Source organism: Hemitrygon akajei, chromosome 3, assembly GCF_048418815.1.
Source record: "Hemitrygon akajei chromosome 3, sHemAka1.3, whole genome shotgun sequence".
NCBI lineage: Eukaryota > Metazoa > Chordata > Chondrichthyes > Myliobatiformes > Dasyatidae > Hemitrygon > Hemitrygon akajei.
Window position 1 is genome coordinate 25,166,324 of NC_133126.1, and position 21,452 is coordinate 25,187,775.

Here is a 21,452-nt window from a genome sequence, read left to right on the forward strand (position 1 = left end):
AATTTAGATTTTACTGTATTTCACGTTGATTCGCAGACACTGAGCTGCAACTTTCTATTGGACTCAGGGTTCCAGCCAAAAAGCCCAGACTTCGAGCAACTAATGTTGATGCATTTTCACAGGAACCAGTCTGATCTGAGGCCTTTTCCTTTAATGAAAACTGTGCACCAAGCACAAAGGTTTGGCATTTAATAATATAAAATTCCACTACCACATCTGGCAAGATATCAACCACTCTTCACATTAAGAAAAAAAAACTTACCCTTCAGTACCCCTTTAAATTTCTTACTCTCACTTTAAATCTATGCTCTGTTGTTTTTGGTACCCAACCATGGGAGAAACAAAGACTACCAGCCCTTTCTGTACTACCTTAAGAAATTTCTATCATGTTATTTCTCAGCCTGCTCCCCTTATGGGAAAGTAAGCCCAGCCTCTCTAATTTGTATTACCTCTGTACTTAATCACTTCCTGCTCTCAATCTTCTTTGATGGGAATTCCCATCCTTTTATGCAAAACACCATTAATTTCACCCTGTCTTTTGGACAGTAAGTAAGCGTTTGATTTTCATACATCTCTCATCAGCTCAAGGACGAACCCTTGGGCTGAAGAATTTGGGAGAATGACTGACTCCTAAAGATTTTAAAGATTAACTTTATTTGTCACATATTCATCGAAACGTACAGTGCAAATGTGTCATTTGCATTGACGACCAACGTAGTCTCAGAATGTGCTGAAGGCATCCTACAAGTGTCCTCTGGCTTCCAGCATCAACATAGCATATCCACAGCTCACTAAGCCCTAACCCATACGACTTTGGAACAAGATCACCCAGAGGAAACACATGTAATCATGGGAGAGAACATATAAACTCCTTACAGGCAGTGCGAGCACTGAACCCAGATAGCTGGCACTGTAAAGTGTTGTGCTAACCACTACGTAACCATACTACCCCTCCAGTCACAAGTAAGAGCTTTTAGAAAAATATTCATCAGGTACATTATGAAATTGGGGCAGAGAAAGAAAGTCACAGAAGAATATCTCACAGCAATGCTTTCCATACTGTATCAAGGCATTAACAAAACAGCTATTTGAATTTGTCAATACGGGTGAAATCAAATCTAGATTTTGAGCGCACACATCATCTACACAATAAAGCTTTGATGCTTTGGCTGATGCATGTGACTGCAAGAAAAGCTCACGAGAAACAGGGTTACAATTAGGGAAGTAACTGTGGGAGAAAAATAAGGAAAGGATTAGGGAAGTAATAATGGGGTGGGGGTCACAAAGAGGCTAAAATTAGAGAAGTAACAGTGTGGACATGTCAAACAGAGAGTGATTTGGATTAGAGAAGTTAATATTTGGGAGCTGAAGCTCCTCACATCCAACAGAACACTAAGTTCAAAGTCAAACTAAATTAATTATCAAATTAAGTATATGTCACCATAGATTTATTTTCTTGCAGGCATTCACAGTAGAACAAAGAAATACTATAGAATCAATGCACGCAAAGACTTACAATCAATATGCAAAAGAAGTCAATCTGCGCAAATAAAAAAACAAATAGACAAGTAAAGAAATCTATGGAAAAAGGTACAGTTGACCTTACAGTCATCTCGGCCCAAAATGTCGACAGTACTTTTATCCATCAATACTGCCTGGCCTGCTGAGTTCCTCCTGCATTTTGTGTGTGTTGTGGGGGTGTAGCTTTTTTGAAAAAGGAGATGTAACAGCAAAGTTCAAAGTTGAAGTTTGAGGTAAGTTTATTATCGAAGTACATATGACACCACATACAGACCTGAGATTCATTTTCCTGAAGACATACAGAGTTGTCAGTATATGGAATGAGCTACCAGAGGAAGTGGTTCAGGCAGGTACAAAAGTATTATTCAAGCAGCACTTGAATAGGTATTTGGTGAATCAGAATCAGATTCAATTATCACCAGCATATGTTGTGAAATCTGTTAACTTAGTGGCAGCAATACAATGCTGTACATGATAATACAGAAAAAAATAAGTAAATCAATTACAGTAAGTATACATATGTATATTAAATAGTTAAATTAAAAATAGTGCAAAAACAGAAATTAAAAAAAAGTGAAGTAGTGGTCACGGGTTCAATGTCCATTCAGGAATCGGATGGCAGAGGAGAAGAAGCTACAGTGGTGGGTCTTACAGAGCTATGGGCCGAATGCGGGAAATTGGGACTATCTGGCTGGGCACCATGGTCAGCATGGACTTGTTAGGCCAAAGGACCTGTATCCCACAGGATAGCACTGGGGAATGATACAGAAATGGGAATACAGTACATTACTATGTGACTGACAGATGGGAATAGTACTAGGTACATGAAGTCCCATACTGATGACAGCAGAGGAGGAACAGTTGCCAATTCTCAGTCTCAAATATTTAAAAAAAGATGGCATCCATAAAAATTAATGTCACTTGTGCATTGCCCAGGTTATATAATCCTTTAAAAACATCCTTTGTGTAATTGGCTCACTCCCATCAATGATTGCTTTCAATTCCTTGATAGCAAATCATTATTGGATTTGAGCAAAGATCAATACTAGAGGACTGTGCAGTGGATCTCATGAACCTGATCAATCTATACAAACTGCTTATAACATCTCAGATAGCACTAGAAAATTAGTGAATAGTATGACTTAAAGCACTTAGAGATGTGTATGTTTAAGCATAATGCACCATTTGGTCAATTTGAATTCAACATGTATGCTCTCAAAGGAAAGCAACTGTTGGGGTTCAAAATATGAGAGCCAATTGTTTTCTCCTCAGCCAGCAGATGATGCCAGTGTCTGTTCTGAATGTGTAACTGGTGGACATCAAATAGAAGTTTAATGTTGCCATTATACAGTGCAACACAACTGCAGAATGTTCAAAGTTTCAGCCTATTTACATGAGATACTGAAGGTGGCAGTTGCAATGTGAACTAACAGGTAATGATATTCGAAGGATTTCAGAGTACAAGATTCACCGCGAGTCCTGATGAAGGGTCTCGGCCCGAAAAGTCAACTGTTTATTCATTTGCATAGATGCTGACTGACCCTCTGAGTTCTTCCAGCATTTTGTATGTGTACCTCAGGAAATTCAGCATCTGCAGAATCTCTTATGTTTATCTTGTACTACTGTCGAAGAGGAGGTACAAGAGCCTGAAGACCTAAAGTCAACAATTTAGAGGCCATTTCCTTCCCCTCCATTATCAGATTTCTGAATGCCATGAGCACTACCTCATTATTCCTCTTTAACTGCACAATTTATTTCATAATTTATTATAATTTATAGATCTTTACACTGTACTGCTGCTGCAAAGCAACACACTTCATGTCATATAAGACAGCGATAATAAACCTGATTCTGATTATGGGCTGCAAAAATTATGCTCTAATGTAATTTTATGCTGGTTGCCGTCCACCACAAAAGGCGGGATTTCCTGATGGTTACTAATTTCAATTCGACTTCCCATTCCAACATATTGGTCCATGGCCCGTCCTACTGCCGCGATGAGGCCACACTCAAGCTGGAAGAGCAACACCTTGTATCCCACCTGTGTAGTCTCCAACCTGATGACATGAACACTGATTTCTCTAACTTCGGGTAATTTCTCTCCCATTCCTCCTTCTCACTTTTTCGATTCCTCATTCTGGTTCCCCTTCACTCCCATCTCCCCACCTGCCCATCACCACCTCCCTCTACTGTCCCTCCTTCTTCCCTCTCTCGCTTGGTCCACTGTCCTCCATTAGATTCCTTCTTTTTCAGCCCTTTACCTCTTCTACCTATCATCTCCCAGCTTCTCATTTCATCCTCTTGTCACCAGCCACCTTCTCCCTCACCTCACCTATTACCTGCCAGCTTGTACTCCTCCCCCTGCCTTATTCTGGCTTCATTCCCCTTCCTTTCCAGTCCTGATGAAGGGTCACAGCCCGAAGTATCAATTGTTTATTCCCCTCCACTGGTGCTGCCTGACTTGCTGAGTTCCTCCAGCATCTTGTGTGCGTCCTCTAGATTTCCAGGATTTGCACAATCTCTTGTGTTTATAATAAACCTGTTTCTGATTCTGATTATGGGCCTTAGAAATTACGCACTAATGTAATTTTGTGCTGGTGATCTGAATGGAAAGGAAATGAAACATAATACCACCAACAGAAGAAACAAAACCAAAAATCACTGATCTCTTAAATCAGTCACACATTAACATACCTAGTATTAACTGATTAGTACAAATTTGCAGCTTTAAGTAAACACAATCCTCAACTCTAACCGCAAAATGACAGAAGTATATTGCATCGTTAGCCTGGAAAAAAACCTTGAATTTAGTATCAATGGTGAGATTTTAATCAGTCAGTGTGCATCACCACCACTTTGACGAGAATTAAAATTCCCCTGGTCTTCCGTGAATAATGCACTGCCATCTTTCACACTCCACAAATGGGTAGCAATGTTTTACCAAATAATCCACTTTTTCATTCCCTCACTGCATCACAGCCTGGCTTTTAATTACAAATAAATGTTTAATTTCTATTTATACAGAGATTGGGGTTTGATACCCGTTGCCATCTGTAAGGAGTGTGCATGTTCTCCCCATGTCTGCATCGGTTTCCTCTGAGTGCTCCAGATTCCTCATGGATTCCAAAAAATGTATGGGTTAGAGTTAGGATTAGCAAGTTGTTGGCATGCTATATTGGCACTGGAAGCATTCCAACACTTACAGGCACGATGCATTTCACTGTGTGTTTCAATGTACCCCTGACAAATAAAGTTAAAATTCTGATATGTCTATCCATGGCCTTCTCTACTGTTGTGATGAGATCACTCTTAGGTTGGAGGTACAACACCTTGTATTCCGTCTGGGTAGCCTCCAACCTGATGCCATAAACATTGATTCCTTGAACTTCTGGTAATTCCCAACCCCCTTCACCATTCCCCATCCCCCTTTCCCTCTCTCACCGTATCTCCTTGCCTGCCCATCGCCTCCCACTGGTACTCCTGCCCTCTCTTCTTTCTTCCATGGCCTTCTGATCTCTCCTATCAGACCCCCATTTCTCCAGCCCTGTATCCCTTTCATCAATCAACTTCCCAGCTATTTAATTCATCCCTCCCCCTCCTAGTCTCACCCATCACCTTGCACTTCTCTCTCCTCTCTCAAACCTTTTAAATCTACCCATCTTTTTTTCCTCGAGCCTTGCCAAAGGGTCTTGGTCCAAAACGTAGACTGTACTTTTTTCCATAGATGCTGCCTGGCCTGCTGAGCTCCTCCAGCATTTTATGTGTGTTGCTTAATATTTAAAATCTTATCATTAAACAAGTGACCTTCAGAAACTAATCAGCTGAAGGGCTTGTTTTAATGCTGCAGTGCTCTATGATTCTATGACCTCCCTGAATTGGTCCAGAGGAAGAATAGAGACCAGAGGGAAGCAGAGATGGAGCCAGAGATCATGTGAACTTAAAACAGTGAGTGACTTGCCGACATACAACATTGTCTGATCAACAATGGCTCACTGCTATGGAATCCTATAGCGTGGGATAGGCAATTTCTATACTATCAAAATCTAAGTAGAGTCCTGGAAAAAGAGCAAGTACAAAAATAGACAGAACGCCCAGCGTATAGCAGAAATCTGAAGAAACAAGTATCTGTATTCTTGTGATAAACTAGTTGTAAGATGTTGCAAAGAATGAAGAAATAATAAAAGGGAAGATGCAGGAGAAGGAATAAAAACAAATTTGCAAAGTAAAAGTGATGGGAAAACAAAAACAAAACAGATGGCTCTAAAACGGGGTGTAAATGAGAAAAGCCACATGATTTTGAAATTGTTCAATTTAGTTATGAATCCAAAAGTCTGTAATTAAAAGATGAGGTATTATGCTTTAAGCTCATGGCTAAGCTACATAGGAAAATAGTACAGGAGCCCAGATGTTAGACTAAGAGTGGAACAAAAATCTAATGTGATAGTTAGAATCTCAGGATCACACTTGTAAACTGAAGGATCAATGATTAACTTCATTCACTAATACATGCATACTGTGAATTTACTGTAGTCTACTGGCACATTAGGCAACAAAAAGAACAATATTCAACAATTATAAGAATAATTATATTTTTTAAAACTAGAGGTTATAGTACGGATACAGAATGGAGATGTCCCACAAAGTTGCAGAGTTAAATTAATACTTCAAACACTTAATAAACAAAGTCATGAGAAATATGGAAAAAATAACTCACCAAAGTTTTTCATTTTGGGGGACTAAGTTATAAATTCCCATATACTTCAAAGATTTAATGGTGCCATAACAATGACTTTGGGAAAGTTCTCACAACTGTCCTGTTTATTTCAACCCTCATTCATTAGATTCTGATGTATTTATCAGACGTACATGTTAACATACAGTGAAAAGTGTTGTTTGCATTAACAACCAACATACTTAAGGACGTGCTGGGGCCAGCCTGCAAATGTCATCACACATTCCAGTGCCACCATTACAATTCCACAACATATAACCATATAACAATTACAGCACAGAAACAGGCCATCTCAGCCCTTCTAGTCCGTGCCGAATGCTTACTCTCACCTAGTCCCACCGACCTGCACTCAGCCCATAACCCTCCATTCCTTTCCTGTCCAATATACCTATCCAATTTTTTATTACAATATTGAACCTGCCTCTACCACTTCTACTGGAAGCTCGTTCCACACAGCTACCACTCTCTGAGTAAAGAAGTTCCCCCTTATGTTACCCCTAAACTTTGCCCCTTAACTCTCAACTCATGTCCTCTTGTTTGCAGCTCCCCTACTCTCAATGGAAAAAGCCTATTCACGTCAACTCTATCTATCCCCCTCATAATTTTAAATACCTCTATCAAGTCCCCCCTCAACCTTCTACGCTCCAAAGAATAAAGACCTAACATATTCAACCTTTCTCTGTAACTTAGGTGCTGAAACCCAGGTAACATTCTAGTAAATCTCCTCTGTACTCTCTCTATTTTGTTGACATCTTTCCTATAATTCGGTGACCAGAACTGTACACAATACTCCAAATTTGGCCTCACCAATGCCTTGTACGATTTTAACATTACATCCCAACTCCTATAATCAATGCTTTGATTTATAAAGGCCAGCATACCAAAAGCTTTCTTCACCACCCTATCCACCTTCAGGGAACTATGCACCATTATTCCTAGATTACTCTGTTCTACTGTATGTCCTATTTTGATTAGTCCTACCAAAATGAAGCACCTCACACTTATCAGCATTAAACTCCATCTGCAATCTTTCAGCCCACACTTCTAACTGGCCTAAATCTCTCTGCAAGCTTTGAAAACCTACTTCATTATCCACAACACCACCTATCTAAGTATCATCTGCATACTTGCTAATCCAATTTACCACCCCATCATCCAGATCATTAATGTATATGACAAACAACACTGGACCCAGTACAGATCCCTGAGGCATAACACTCGGCAGAACAACAATGAACACAAGAAGCAACAAAATAACATCAGTAAAACCAGCCCCTTTCCTTCCTCTGCTCCTTCCCACTCACACACACTGGACAGTCCTCCAACTGCAGGACAGGCGTCAAGTCTTAAACTTGGGCTAATCGGGCTTCAGCCTTCGATTGACACCCAGACTAGGTGATGTCAGGACCCCGAACTCTAGGATCAAATTCTGGGTGCGCCAACTCACTTATCATTTAAGTTGGTTCATTTGGCGAGGGCTCCTGACTCTATAGCTCCTATATTTGATTCCCCAGCAACACAGTACATTGATAAATACAGACAGATCAGATTTATGATTTTCACTGGAAAATACCATGTAATTTAAGTAGCTCCAGCACAATTCTAATCTCCCTGAATACATGTTAAAATTAATTAATAGTCCTCTAAAATGATTGAAATACATTTTAGTGAAACTTGTCGCACTTGAGCCATCACTCAGTCTGAATTTACTGGAACTGCAGGCTATTCTCAGACTGGGGCCCTCGACATTAGACATTAGACAAGTCAGCAAGCTTCTATGTTAATATGAGCAATTCACCCCAAATGTTCAGTGTTGCAATAATGAGAACTTCTACTCTGCACCTCAAGTAGTATACAGGCTGCTCTTGGATTAGGCATAGGTTCCATTCCAGAGAACTGTCCTTAATCCAATTTTACTTTGAAACAGAAATATCTTTTCGGAATCTACCCATATTGTATTATTCTACAAACACCATAATTCTTTCAGTAAATAATCACCCTAAAACTACCCACAATTAAATTAATGGAACATATACTCAGAGGCCACTTCATTAGGTACACCACTTGTTAATGCAAATATCAACTAAGCCAATTATGTGGTAACAACTGAATGCACAGAAGCATGCAGACATGGTCAAGAGGTTTAATTGTTGTTCATACCAAATGTCAGAATGAGGAAGAAATGTGATCTAAATGATATTGACTGTGGAATGATCGTTGGTGCCAGATGGGGTGGTTTGAGTATCTCAAACTGCTGATCTCCTGGGATTTTCATGCACACTAGTCTCTAGCAAGGGTGTCAAACTCATTTTAGGTCACGGGCCGGATTGAGCAAAATGCAGCTTCATGCGGGCTGGATCAGTCGGACGCGTGCGAACGCAGCTTTCGTTGCCTCCATTTTTTCAGCCTGCTCTCATGTGTCTCAGTCTCTGCTATAACTACAAAGTGTTTCACTTTACAAATTCCGTTTCTTATGAAGAAGACTGCCAAGCAAGACTGCCGAATAAACACTAAAAACCCTGAAAACCTGGTACCTGAATAAACTCAGCATTAGCCATATCATACGCCATAGGCGCTTCGATTACTGGGGCCAGCTTTAATAGTAATTAGATATTATCTCGCGGGCCTTGAGTTTGACATATATGCTCTAGAGTTTACAGAGAATGGTGCAAAACACAAAAAAAATCCAATGAGTGGCAGTTCTGTGGGTGAAAACATCTTGTCGATGAAAGAGGTCAGAGGAGAATGACCAGAATGGTTCAAGCTGACAGGAAGGAAACACTAACTCAAATAACCACTCATTACAACAGTGGCGTGCTGAAGAGCATCTCTGAATGCACATGTTGAACCTTGAACTGGATGGGCTACAGTACCAGAAGACCATGAACATGCACTCAGTCACCATTTAATTAGGTATAAGGTAACTAATAAAGTGGCCACTGAGTGTATACTGTATCGAGCCATTAATAAACACCATGAAACATTTTATTATTAACTTTAAAATGCTTTAAAATGTATGGAGAATTTAGTAGAGTTTGATTTCTGAGAATTAAATCACTCGTAACTCGGGGAACCCCTCTACAACATTTCTTTGTTTTTCCAGAAAAACTGAATTTCAGGAAGTTAAATTTCAATTTTGGAATGGCACAATTAATTGTTCTATCTTGAACCAAAAGTACTGGAATCATAACAAACACATAAGGAGAAAAATTTGCTGACATGGAAAGGGTTTGAAGAGGCTCATGTGGGACATAAAACAGCATTGACCGCCTACAAGAAACTTTACAGTCCTGCAAACAGTCAACTCCAAAGTACTATGTAATGTGACAGCCAACCCAGAAATGCCTAACCCTTTCTGTGCCTGCACTCACAGCCAACAACACATCCTCTCTCAGAGCCTGGATCATCTCCACAACCAACATCCCAATCCCAGCGTTGCCTTTGCAAGTGTGTCAGCAAAGTGTCCCAGAGCAAGGAGTTAGTGAGCTTTACTCTATCAGTAGCTACTCACCCATTAATAACATCGAAAGGTGGAAGAATATGCCAGCAAATGCCGAAGTAGAAAAAATTGGCTCTTCATTCTTGCAGGGGAAGTGAAGTCACTAAACAGTTATTTTATTTATTCTGTTACATTGCACTCTACATCCCAATTCATACAGCACTACAGAACAGAAACGGGTCCTTCCGCCTATCCACTCCAAACTATTCTACTTAGTTTCATCAACCTGCTCCTAAACCATAGCCCTCCATATCACTCCCATCCATGTACTTATCCATGAACCCCAACCTGCATCCATCGCTTCTGCAGGCAGCTTGTTCCATATTCTCATCACCCTCTGAGTGAAGAAATTCCCTTTCATATTCCTCTTAAACATTTCATCTTTACCTTTAACCCATGACCTCTAGTTCAGTGGAAAAAGTCTGCTTGCATTTAACCTATCCATACCCCTCATAATTTTGAATACCTCTATCAAATCTCTCCTCATTCTCCTACACTCCAGAGAATAAAGTCCTACCCTATTATTGACTTTATGAATTCTGTTTATCAATAAATTAAAAAGTGGTATGTCCAAACACACTAAACAGGAATTGTGGGAATACGTCACAACTAGGTATAGTGTCATGTGGTGCGTGGCCAAGTGGTTAAGGTGCTGGACTAGCGATCTGAAGGTCGTGAGTTTGAGCCCCAGCCAAGGCAGCATGTTGTGTCCTTGAGCAAGGTACTTAGCCACACACTGCTCCAGTCCACCCAGCTGAAAATGGGTACCAGCAAAATGCTGGGGGTTAACCTCGCAACAGACTAGTGTCCTATCTGGGGGGGGGGGGGGGGGGGGGGAAGAGTCTCGTACTCTCAGTTGCTTTACACCACGGAAACCAGCATAAGCACCAGCCTATAAGGCTTTGGGACCGGCTTTAACTTTAAATAGTGTCATAGAGCACAGATTAAGGTTCTTTATTGCACTATGACACTTCATGGAGTGTCATATAATGTTACAGAGCAACATAACACTATTGCTCTAGTGCTAACTATGGTGCCCACCCAACTAGTCCCAGTTTCCTATAAGTCCAGCAAATTCCTATATACCCAACAATGAAAAATCAAGCTGAAACTAAAAGTTTACTTTCAGCACAGATAAGATGGGCTGAAGGGCCTGTTTCTGTGCTGCTGTGCTCTATGACTATGCACAAAATTATATTAAATTGATTTATTTTCATTAAAATAGTCCAAGTTTATACAGCCTTGACTGAAATTAAAAGTGCATGGCTATGATTTATTGCAAGAAGCCTTCCAGATTTCTTTCTTTCTTACAGTCTCTCTGTCACAAGTTAAGCTTTACTTGGAACAATACGTAGAAGAAAAAGGCCGCTGTCCACAATCACCATGTTCTTCAGTTAGCTGTCAGGGATGCACAAGTGCAACTGCTCCCATCTCTTCCACTGCACGCTGCAGGAGAGTGTCTGGTCTCTTGCCACTATCTTAACAGGCAAGACAATGGCTGAACCAAGCATTAGCAATAAAGTCAACTATTGGCATCAATCCAGCCTCTTTGACTAGTTTCAGAATCAAAATCAGAATTAGGTTTATCATCACTGATATCTGTCAAGAAGTGTGTTGTTTTGCAGCAGCAGTAAATTGAAATACGTACCACAAATTACAATATATGCATTTCAAAGAGAGAACAAAAATACAGTTGACCCTCCTTATCCATGAGTTCCGCAGCTGCGAATTCAACCAACCGCGAATCGAGAAAACCTGGAAGTGCTCTTCCAGCACTTGTTGTTCGAGCATGTACAGACTTTTTTTTCTTGTCATTATTCCCTAAACAATGCAGCATAACAACTAGTTTACATAGCATTGTATTAGGTATTACAAGTAATCTAGAGATGATTTAAAGTATACGGGAGGACGTGCGTAGGTTATCGTGGATCGAGATTGAAAAAAATCGAAAGTTCTCTTACTAAGTAAGTCAGAACAGGTACATCCGGTATTATTTAGCGTCAGTTAGTCAAACATTTGTCTTAGTATATAGTATACATTTTACCTTTCTATGCATATAAAACACTTAAGAACATATGTTTCAGTGCCGGACTCGGGAATGGAAGTTCCCGAGTTCGATCCAGTGACAGACCGCTTCCGAGTGCGCTCTCTATTCGTGCCGGGTTGATGTGGAGGATCAAAAACTCAAAACCCCAAAACCCAGTAATAAACCACTGCGTTGCTTAGTAATAATTGTAACTTTCATCGGGGCAGGGCCTTACTCACCTTATCCTTTAAAATTGTTCTGATTGTTGACCGAAGTACCCTAACGCTTTTCCAATGACCAATGGCGTTTCACCTCTTTCCGATCACTTTATTATTTCCACTTTATTTTCAATCATGATCATGATTACTTTCGTGAACAGAAACACTGCGGATTCAGAGTTTGGCCGCCAGGTCCTAATGTCCACTGCGCTGAGACAGGTTAAATAAGGTCTGGGGTTCCTCTGGGTCCTAAGGTCCACCGCATAAAGACAGGTTGAATAAGGGACTTGAGCATCCGCATTTTTTGAACCAATCCCCCGCAGATAAGGAGGGCTGACTGTACTGAGGTAAGGTCATGGACTGTTCACAAATCTGATGGCAGAGAAAAAGCTGTTCCTAAAACATTTAGCGTGTGTTTTCAAGCTCCTGAATCTCCTTCCTGATGGTAGTAATGAGGAGAGGGTGGTGGGGATCTTTGGTGATGGACGCCTCCTTTTTGAGGCATCGCCTTTTGAAGATGTCCTTGATTTTGGGGAGACTAGTGCCCATGATGGAAATTTAAAACAATAGTTGAAAATCAAAGTTAAAACTGTCAGATACCATTATTTAATCAGAACAGGATCAGCAGATGCAATGATTATGTCACTAAAAACTGCAGCTGGTGAACATGAACTTTGATTTTCATTTGTAAATAAATGTTACTGCTCAGTTTAAGTACTGCAAAAAAGTCTAGGGATGAATAATAAGCAAAACAAGGAGGAAAAGGAGAAAATCTTGCAAAAATATTGGTTCTTTTACTACACAATATTGCTAATCCATTTAGTAATATACCCTGTTTTAAAAAAGTACTCAGTTCATGCCATTAAACTGAGAGACAATAAAGAATCACTGCATGACACAACTGGACAATACACTTAACAAGCGACAATTTTTGATCATTTCTTACAGTATATGGAAGTACACAGAAGATATTTCATTAAACATAATACAAAATTAATGGCACTACAGCAGTCAATTTTGTGGTCTGATATTAAATCCAAGACACATGTTTCTAAATGAGAGAGTAGAAGTTTACTCTAAAAATTAACAATATTTACTCGTGCAGGCTTACAGATCTGTAAACAATCCTCTCAAGGTATAAACTTCAGCAGATTGTAGAGATCTGGTTTTATGTCCATGAGTATGCTGGAATTGAAGAAACAAGGGGCACCGCCAACTGTGAAACATGGTTTTAAATCAACCATATGGACAAGACTGCCTATTTAAAAAGTGGGATTAGTTATAACAAAATAACTTGCTATTTGTTGTTCGTTTGGGAGTGGCTTTGAAGACTGCACCTTCTCCGCCACCGCCTCAGGGCGGCATGGTCGTGTAGCAACGACTTACAGCGACAGCTGGAAGACTGGGGTTCAATACCTGCCGCTGCCTGTAAGGAGTTTGTACATTCTCCCTGTGACCATGGGGGTTTCTTCCGGGTGCTCCGGTTTCCACCCACATTCCAAAGACATATGATTAGGGTAGGCTAGTTGAGGGCATACGATGTTAGCACCAGAAGCCTGGTGACACTTGTGGGCTACCCTAGCACATCTTCGCTGATTTGATTTGATGCAAAAATGAAGCATTTCACTGTATAGTTCAATGTACATGTGATAAATAAAGCTAATCTTTAATCCTCCTTCACTCCCCTTGCATATCCATACTTTTTACCCAATCTATTTTATCACTGAATTAAATACCATTTACCTCATTAACTCTGAAAGAAAATGTTTGCTGTAGAAAATTATATTGAAGCTCCTAGCATTCCAGGTTTGAAAATTCTCTGTTATTGCAGAACAAATGGTGGTTGATTTGTGTGAGAAATGAGCTCAAATGGGAAGATTATTAATCCCTACTGCTTTAGAGAAACACTATTCTTTCCTCAAGAACTTTTACTGTTTAATGCCAGGGGTTTGACTGTACATATATCACAAGCACTCCAATTTTACATTTTCTCCCCACCCCCCATCCAATTTACTCTAGCTTTACCGAATCACATTTTGCTTTAATCTCCCAGAGAGAGCTGACCACAAGTTGTCATTTCCGATGAAGCATGTTCCTGTGGGTATTTACGAAGATGATGCGACGGTAGGGGGAATGGCTTGGAGTGGACAGGGGGAAGAAATAACAAGTACAAAGCGTATACAATGCTCGAGACAAAAAGAAGGCTGAAGTCATATGGGGAAAATGTTGTCAAGGCAATGGTGTATTTCCACATGCTAACGGCCTGTCCATTTGCCAGGCGACAAAACAGAACTCGTGATGCAACTGCACCTGTCTCAGCTATGTGTTGCTATGACAACCTTCCAGCTTCCATGGTTACCACAACGCTAATCACCTAGCGAGGCAGATGTACGGCATTCTCCTTCTAAACCCAGCTGTGCATTCAAATCCCTGCTTTCATGACTGACGGACTAAGCATGTGATGGAATGTGCTTTAACCCAGTAACAAGACAATACATTGCCCCCTCGTCCTGCTCCAAAACAGCTGCTGACTGAAACCAGATATCACCACACGGACTTCCAACACAGACCAAAAGATATAGGAGCAGAATTAGGCCATTCAGCCCATCGAGAATGCTCCGCCATTTAATGACTGATTTATCATTATTCTCAACCAAATTTTCCTGCCCTCTCCACGTAACCATTGATGTCCTTACAACCCACCACCTCCACCATAATTACACCTAGTAACTTGGCCTCCACAGCCACCTGTGGCAACATATTCTACAGATCCACCACTCCCGCCCAGCTAAAGAAATTCCTCCTCATCTCTGTTCTAAAGGGGTGCCATTGTATTCTGAGGCTGTGCCCTCTGGTCATAGATTCCCCCACTATCAGAAAAACCCTCTCCACCTCTGCTCTATCAAAGCCTTTCAATATTTGGTAGGTTTCAATGAGATTTCTCTTCATTCTTCTAAATTCCAGTGAATACAGGCCCAGAGCTATCAAATGCTTCTTGTACGTTAACCTTTCCATTCCCAGGATCATTCTCATAAACTTCCTCTTGACCTTCTCCAATGCCAGCACATCCTCTATCAGATAAGGGGCCCGATATTGCTCACAATACTCCAAATGTGGTCTGACCAATGCCTTATAAAGCTTCAGCTTCTGATCTCTTACTTGTACGCTGACAAGCAAGAGCAAATATTTCATGTCCCCACCCTCCCCATTCTAGTCCCTCAAGCAATGCAAGTCTGATTCGCGCCCAATTCCCCCATCCCCGTTTCTGAGCACCTGAGCAAACGTGACACCACAATGACATGCTTACCTGTGATATCCCCTCGGGGAAGTGGGAGGTGTGTTAAAAACGTGAGAGTAGGGATGATAGGGCGTCTTTTTCAATGCTTGAATAAGGTTTTGTCTGTATTCTGGATCTATACACCACAAGGAGCCCTTCCCAATACTCTGCAGGAACAAAGAAAACAAAGGGTCATAAATAGCAGATTTCAAAAGTTAATACAGCCAAGCAATAATCTATTTTCCAAATGCTGCATTAAAAATACACATACATTTTGTTCAAGAGAAAGCAGTTGTGAATATTAACAACTTACAGGTGTGTAAAGAAGAAGGCTGGTCTTAGACAGATTGATAAAATCCATGTCAATGTAATTCATAAACTATGGAAATTCTGCAGGTGGATATCCAGAACAACACACAAAATACTGCAGGAACAGTGGATCAGGCAGTATATATGGAGGTGAATAAACAGTTGACGTTTCAGTCCAAGATTCTTCATCAGGACTGTTAAGGTGGGGGCAGAAGCCAGTATAAGAAGGTGGGGGAAGGGGAAGGAATACAAAGCTGGCAGGTGGGACCAGGTGAGGGGAAAGTGGGTGGGTGGGGAAGCAGGTATGAAGTAAGAAGCTGGCAGGTGATAGGTGGAAGAGGTAAAGGACTTAAACAAGGAAGAATCTGATGGGAGAGGACAGTGGACCATGGGAGAAGGAAGGAGGAGGGGAATCAGAGGGAGGTGATAGACAGGAAAAGAGAAGGGATAATGGGGCAATTAGAATGGGGAATGGAAAAACTCAACATTTATTCCCCTCCATAGTTGCAACCTGGCTTGCTGAGTTCCTCTCAGTATTTTGTGTGTGTTGCAAGTCAATGTAATTGCTGAGTGACGACACAAGAGACTGCAGATGCTGGAATCTAGAACAAGAAACAGACTGCTAGAGGTACTCAGTGGGCTGAGAAGGATCTAGGGAGGCGAAGGGAAGGCTGGCATTTCGGCAGTGTCTTGACCCTAAACATTGACCATCCCTTCCCTCTGCAGATGCTGCCTGACCCACTGAGTCCTTCCTGCAATTCGTTTATTGCTAAATGTAATTGTTCTTTACACATACAGCAGCTCAAGCTGATATCTGTGTAACAGTGGGTCTCTGCCAACATTCAATACCTGCTTAGGTTAACACACTACATGACAGGCTTTCCAACAGATAAACAGAAAATTCCTGTGCTCTTCCAAGTACTACTGTTCTCTAATAAGCACACTTCAAGGATCAGCTTTATTCTCCACATACATTCATGTCTTGGGCACAACAGGAAACAAAATTAAAACAATATTCAACATTAAGAATAAAGAATCATATGAAAAGTAAAGTTAGACATCTATTGGCATAATTTGTCTTCACATTTCCAATAGCAAAGTGATGAGCTCATCTCAGTAGTTGCATTCATGTCCTTTCAAATTATACCACTGGCTGGCAAAAGAGGTGCACTTTGTCACTGTAGATTATTTTACTTATCATTATTTCAACCGAATCATGGTACGATTTGCAATGACCAATTAACCTACATCTCTGGACCGTGGGAGGAAACCGGAGCACCTGGAGGAAAACTACGCGTACATGGGAAGGAATGTACAAACTTGTGCTTGAGGCAGCTTGCAAGTGTCGACACACGTTCCAGCACCAACAGGAAGTGCTTCTCTGACTGCTAGTGAGACTTCAGAATGGTATGTCACCTCCTCGGTGCCAGTTAGAGATGCCCTGGACCAGGTAGAACATTCTGATCTGGCAGGAGAACAGCCATTGTTATCAATGATGTAGCTAAAAAGAGTGATGAAGTCCTCGCTGGAATTGAACTCTGAACTCTGACACCCCAAGCTGTAAAAGTGTTGTATTCTTAAACACCCTTTATTGTTTATCCAAAGGTGGCTAATCGTTGCCCTTGCTGAATTACTGCTTTCCTTGGAGTCAAAGTTGTACAGCACAGAAACAAGCTCTTTGGCTCATGATGTCCATTGCCAGCTTTTTTGCCTATCTACATTCATCCTATTTGATTAGGTCTATGGAGACCCTTCCTTTTGCACCAGCTCTTTAGCTGCACAGTTACTGCCCCCTCCTCTTATTTCTACCCTCACTAGCACATGACACAAGTAGCAATCTTGAGATCACAATCCTCGATATCCTGACTTTTAACCTTCTACCTAACGCAAGCTCACTTAGCAGGACCTCATCCCTCGTTTTACCTACATCATTGATAACAATGGCTGTTCTCCTGCCCCATCAGAATGTTCTACCTGGTCCAAGGCATCTCTAATTCTGGCACTAGGGAGGCGACATAACATTCTGAAGTCTCACTCTCAGTCAGAGAAGCACTTGCCTGTTGGTGCTGAAATGTGTCTCGACATGTGCAAGCTGCCTCAAGCACAAGTTTTGGCTGTGCTGGTTGTTAACGTAAATGACACATTTCACAAAATGTTTTGATGCACATGTGATAAATAAAATAAACTAAATTTGAATATTCCCTGGACATTTCTCTCCTCTGCTGTTTAGCAGAACTAACTGTGGTGTTACAAGCCTGCCCTATTGCTGTTTTTCTCTTTAAGGCCATTCCTTCCCAACTGTATCCAAAATGGAAACCCAATGACTTGGCCTCCACAGCCATCCATGGCAATGAATTCCACAGATTCATTCCCCTCTAGCTAAAGAAATTCCTCCTCTTCTCTGTTCTTAAAGGATGTCCTTGTATTCTGAGGCTGTGTCATCTGGTCCTAGACTGCCTCGATTGGCAACATCTTCTCCACGTTTGCTCTATATAGGCTTTTCAACAAACAAAGGTATCCAAATTTTGATCTGTTCTTGTATTCAAGGTATTACGTGGGTCGTCAGGCTAAGTTTCTGGTTAGTGTTTGCCACGGGATGTTGATGCTGGAGAATCCAACAATAGTAATGTTATTGATCATCAAAGGCCAATGATGTGACATTCTTTTATTTGGAGAAGGTTACTGCCTTACAGTTCTGAGATGTGAACGTCACTGTCACTTAAAGCTCATGTCTGAATGTTGTTTAAGTCATGCTGCAAATAGAAATGGGCAATTTCATCTGTTGAGGAACTGTGGCTAGAATTTAATATTATGTCAGCAATGAATATTACCACTTCTTCCCTCATGATGGAAGAGCAGTCATGATTGGACCTGTAGAACTTACACTGAAGAATTAAAACAGTCCAATAGCATAAAATAAAATCACAATAAAAGTCAGATGCATTGCAAAACAAGTCTGACTAACCTTTTGATTTGATATATTTCACAACACAAGGTGGTGGAGGACTGGAGGGCTGCTAATGTCATTCCATTGTTCAAGAAGGGTAGCAAGAGATCTAAAGCCAACAAACATGACTTCCGTTGTAAGGAAGTTACTGGAAGGGATTCTGAGGGACAAGATCTACCATCACTCGGATCAGCAAGGCCTGATCAGGAACAATGAGAATGGTTTTGCGAATGGGAGGTCATGTCTAACGAAGGTAGAACAGTGGATGCTATTAAGGCCTTTGACAGGGCCCCATAAGGCAAGCTGATCTGAAAGATTAGGGCACATGGAATTCAGGAGGAAGCAGCAAGGTGGATTCAGAATTGGCTCAATGATAGGAAGCAAAGGTGATGGTTGAAGGCTTATTCTCCATCATGAGGCTTATGATTAGTGGAGTGCCCCAGCTTCAGATTTAGGACATCTGTTATTAACTACATATGCAAATGATTTGGATATGAAGATACATGGCATTTAGCAAGTTTGCTGAGGATACTAAGTTAGGTGTCTTGTTGATCACGAATCAAGCTACAATGAATTGCAAAGAGGTCTTAGTAACACACACAAAATGCTGAAGAAACTCAGCAGGCCAGGCAGCATTTATGGAAAAGAGTACAGTCGATGGACCAGTTGGGCAAAAGAGTACTCTTTTCCATAGATGCTGCCTGGCCTGCTGAGTTATTTGAGCATTTTGTGTGTGTTCCTTAGATTTCCCGCACCTGCAGATTTTCTCCTGTTTGCAAAGAAATCTAGATCAGTTAGGGAGGTGTGCAGAGGAATGAGAGATGGATTTCAACTTAGATAAGTGTGTGGTGATGCATTTTGGACATTCAAACCAGGGTAGGACCTAGACAATAAACGCCAGGGCACAGACAAGTATTGTGAAACAGAGAGACCTAGGACTACAAGTTCACTGAAAGTGGCACGCAAGTAGACACAGCTGTGAAGAAGATGTTTAGCATGCTGGCCTTCATTAGTCAGGGCATCAAGTTTAGGAGCAGGGACATTATGTTGCAGTTATACAAGCCATTGGTGAGGTCACACGAAGTATGTGAGGTTATCCACTTTGGGAATAAGAACAGGAAGGCAGATTATTATCTGAACGGTGTAGAGTTAGGTAAGGGAGAAATACAAAGAGATCTAGGAGTCCTTGTTCATCAGTCACTGAAGGTGAATGAGCAAGTGCAGCAGGCAGTGAAGAAGGCTAATGGAATGTTGGCCTTTATTACAAAGGGAATTGAGTACAAGAGCAAGGAAATCCTTTTGCATTTGTACAGGGCCCTGGTGAGACCACACCTGGAGTACTGTGTACAGTTTTGGTCTCTAGGGTTAAGGAAGGACATCCTGGCTATAGAGGAAGTGCAGCGTAGATTCACCAGGTTAATTCCTGGGATGTCAGGACTGTCTTACGCAGAGAGGTTAGAGAGACTGGGCTTGTACACGCTGGAATTAAGGAGATTGAGAGGGGATCTGATTGCAACTTATAAGATTATTAAGGGATTGGACAAGATAGAGGCAGGAAATATGTTCCAGATGCTGGGAGAGTCCAGTACTAGAGGGCATGGTTTGAGAATAAGGGGTAGGTCATTTAGGACAGAGTTAAGGAAAAACTTCTTCACCCAGAGAGTTGTGGGGGTCTGGAATGCACTGCCTCGGAAGGCAGTGGAGGCCAGTTCTCTGGATGCTTTCAAGAAGGAGCTAGATAGGTATCTTATGGATAGGGGAATCAAGGGATATGGGGACAAGGCAGGAACCGGGTATTGATAGTAGATGATCAGCCATGATCTCAGAATGGCGGTGCAGGCTCAAAGGGCCGAATGGTCTACTTCTGCACCTATTGTCAATTGTATAAGAAAGACTTTGTCAAGCTGAAAAGGATGCAGTAGAGATTTACGAGGATGATACCTGGGCTAGAGAGGGCCTGGGTTACAGGGAGAATTTGGCCACACTGGATCTTTATTCCTTGGAGTATCGGAGATGAGGGGTAACCTCACAAAATCATATAAAATCAGGACAGCTACAGATAAGGTGAATATTCATAGTATTTCCCCCAGGATGGAAAGTCCAAACCTTGAGGGCACAGATTCAAGACTAGATGGAGAGATTTAAAAGAGATTAAAAGAGACCACAGAGGTAACATCTTCACGAAGAAGGTGGTGAGTACCTGGAATGAGGTGTCAGGGGAAGTGGTCAAGACTGCAAAATTTCAGAGGCATTTGGATAGGTATGTTGGGGGGGGGGGGGTTCGCTTGGAAGGTTATGGACCAAATGTAGGCAAATGGGACTTGCAGGTAGGAGGATGTGGTTGGCATGGACCAGTTGGGCAAAAGAGCCTCACTCTATGACACCACGTGGGTTGTAATAGTCTACAAAATGGATTTTTTTAGATGAAACTTTGATATTGCTAGTGGCACCATCAACAACGATCACAGAAAACATTGGGGAAAAACCTTTAATACGCAGCATGGAATCCCACTGAGAGGCATTGATTATGCTGGCAAAAATGTAGTGCAAATGGAGGAAATGGCAGTGATTGCTTTTGACTGCCGGTAGAAACAATAATCAGCCAAGCTTCTGTATGCCAGTCATGTGGTTTTGATAAGTGCAAAGAAGTCTGGCAAGAAAATTTCAGTAAGTAAATGATTGAAAGTGGTGCTGAGGAAGAATAACCAATGAACAAACCAGCGTAAGAAGAGGCAAAGATGCTGGTTACAAGTAGCAAACTTTGCCCTTAAAAGGCCTTCTTGATTCACATGTTTGTCCACATACATCTTAAATGCTTCCGCCACTCTCTCAGGCGGTATGTTACAAGCACCTTCTGAGTGAAGTTTTTTCTTCATACCTTCTGTAGACTTCCTTTCCCTAACCTTAAAGCTATGCCCTCCAG

General features: G+C 41.3%; 1 protein-coding gene across 7 annotated transcripts in view; it reads right to left on the reverse strand.

Moving 5' to 3' along the window:
- foxn3 (forkhead box N3) overlaps window positions 1–21,452 on the reverse strand; it is a 364,761-nt gene that overhangs the window by 148,369 nt on the left and 194,940 nt on the right. For all 7 annotated transcript variants that reach the window (XM_073039366.1, XM_073039371.1, XM_073039365.1 and 4 more), the window contains exon 3: window positions 15,304–15,440. In XM_073039366.1, the coding sequence (XP_072895467.1) occupies window positions 15,304–15,440 (137 nt within the window). The remainder of the gene's footprint in view (window positions 1–15,303; window positions 15,441–21,452) is intronic.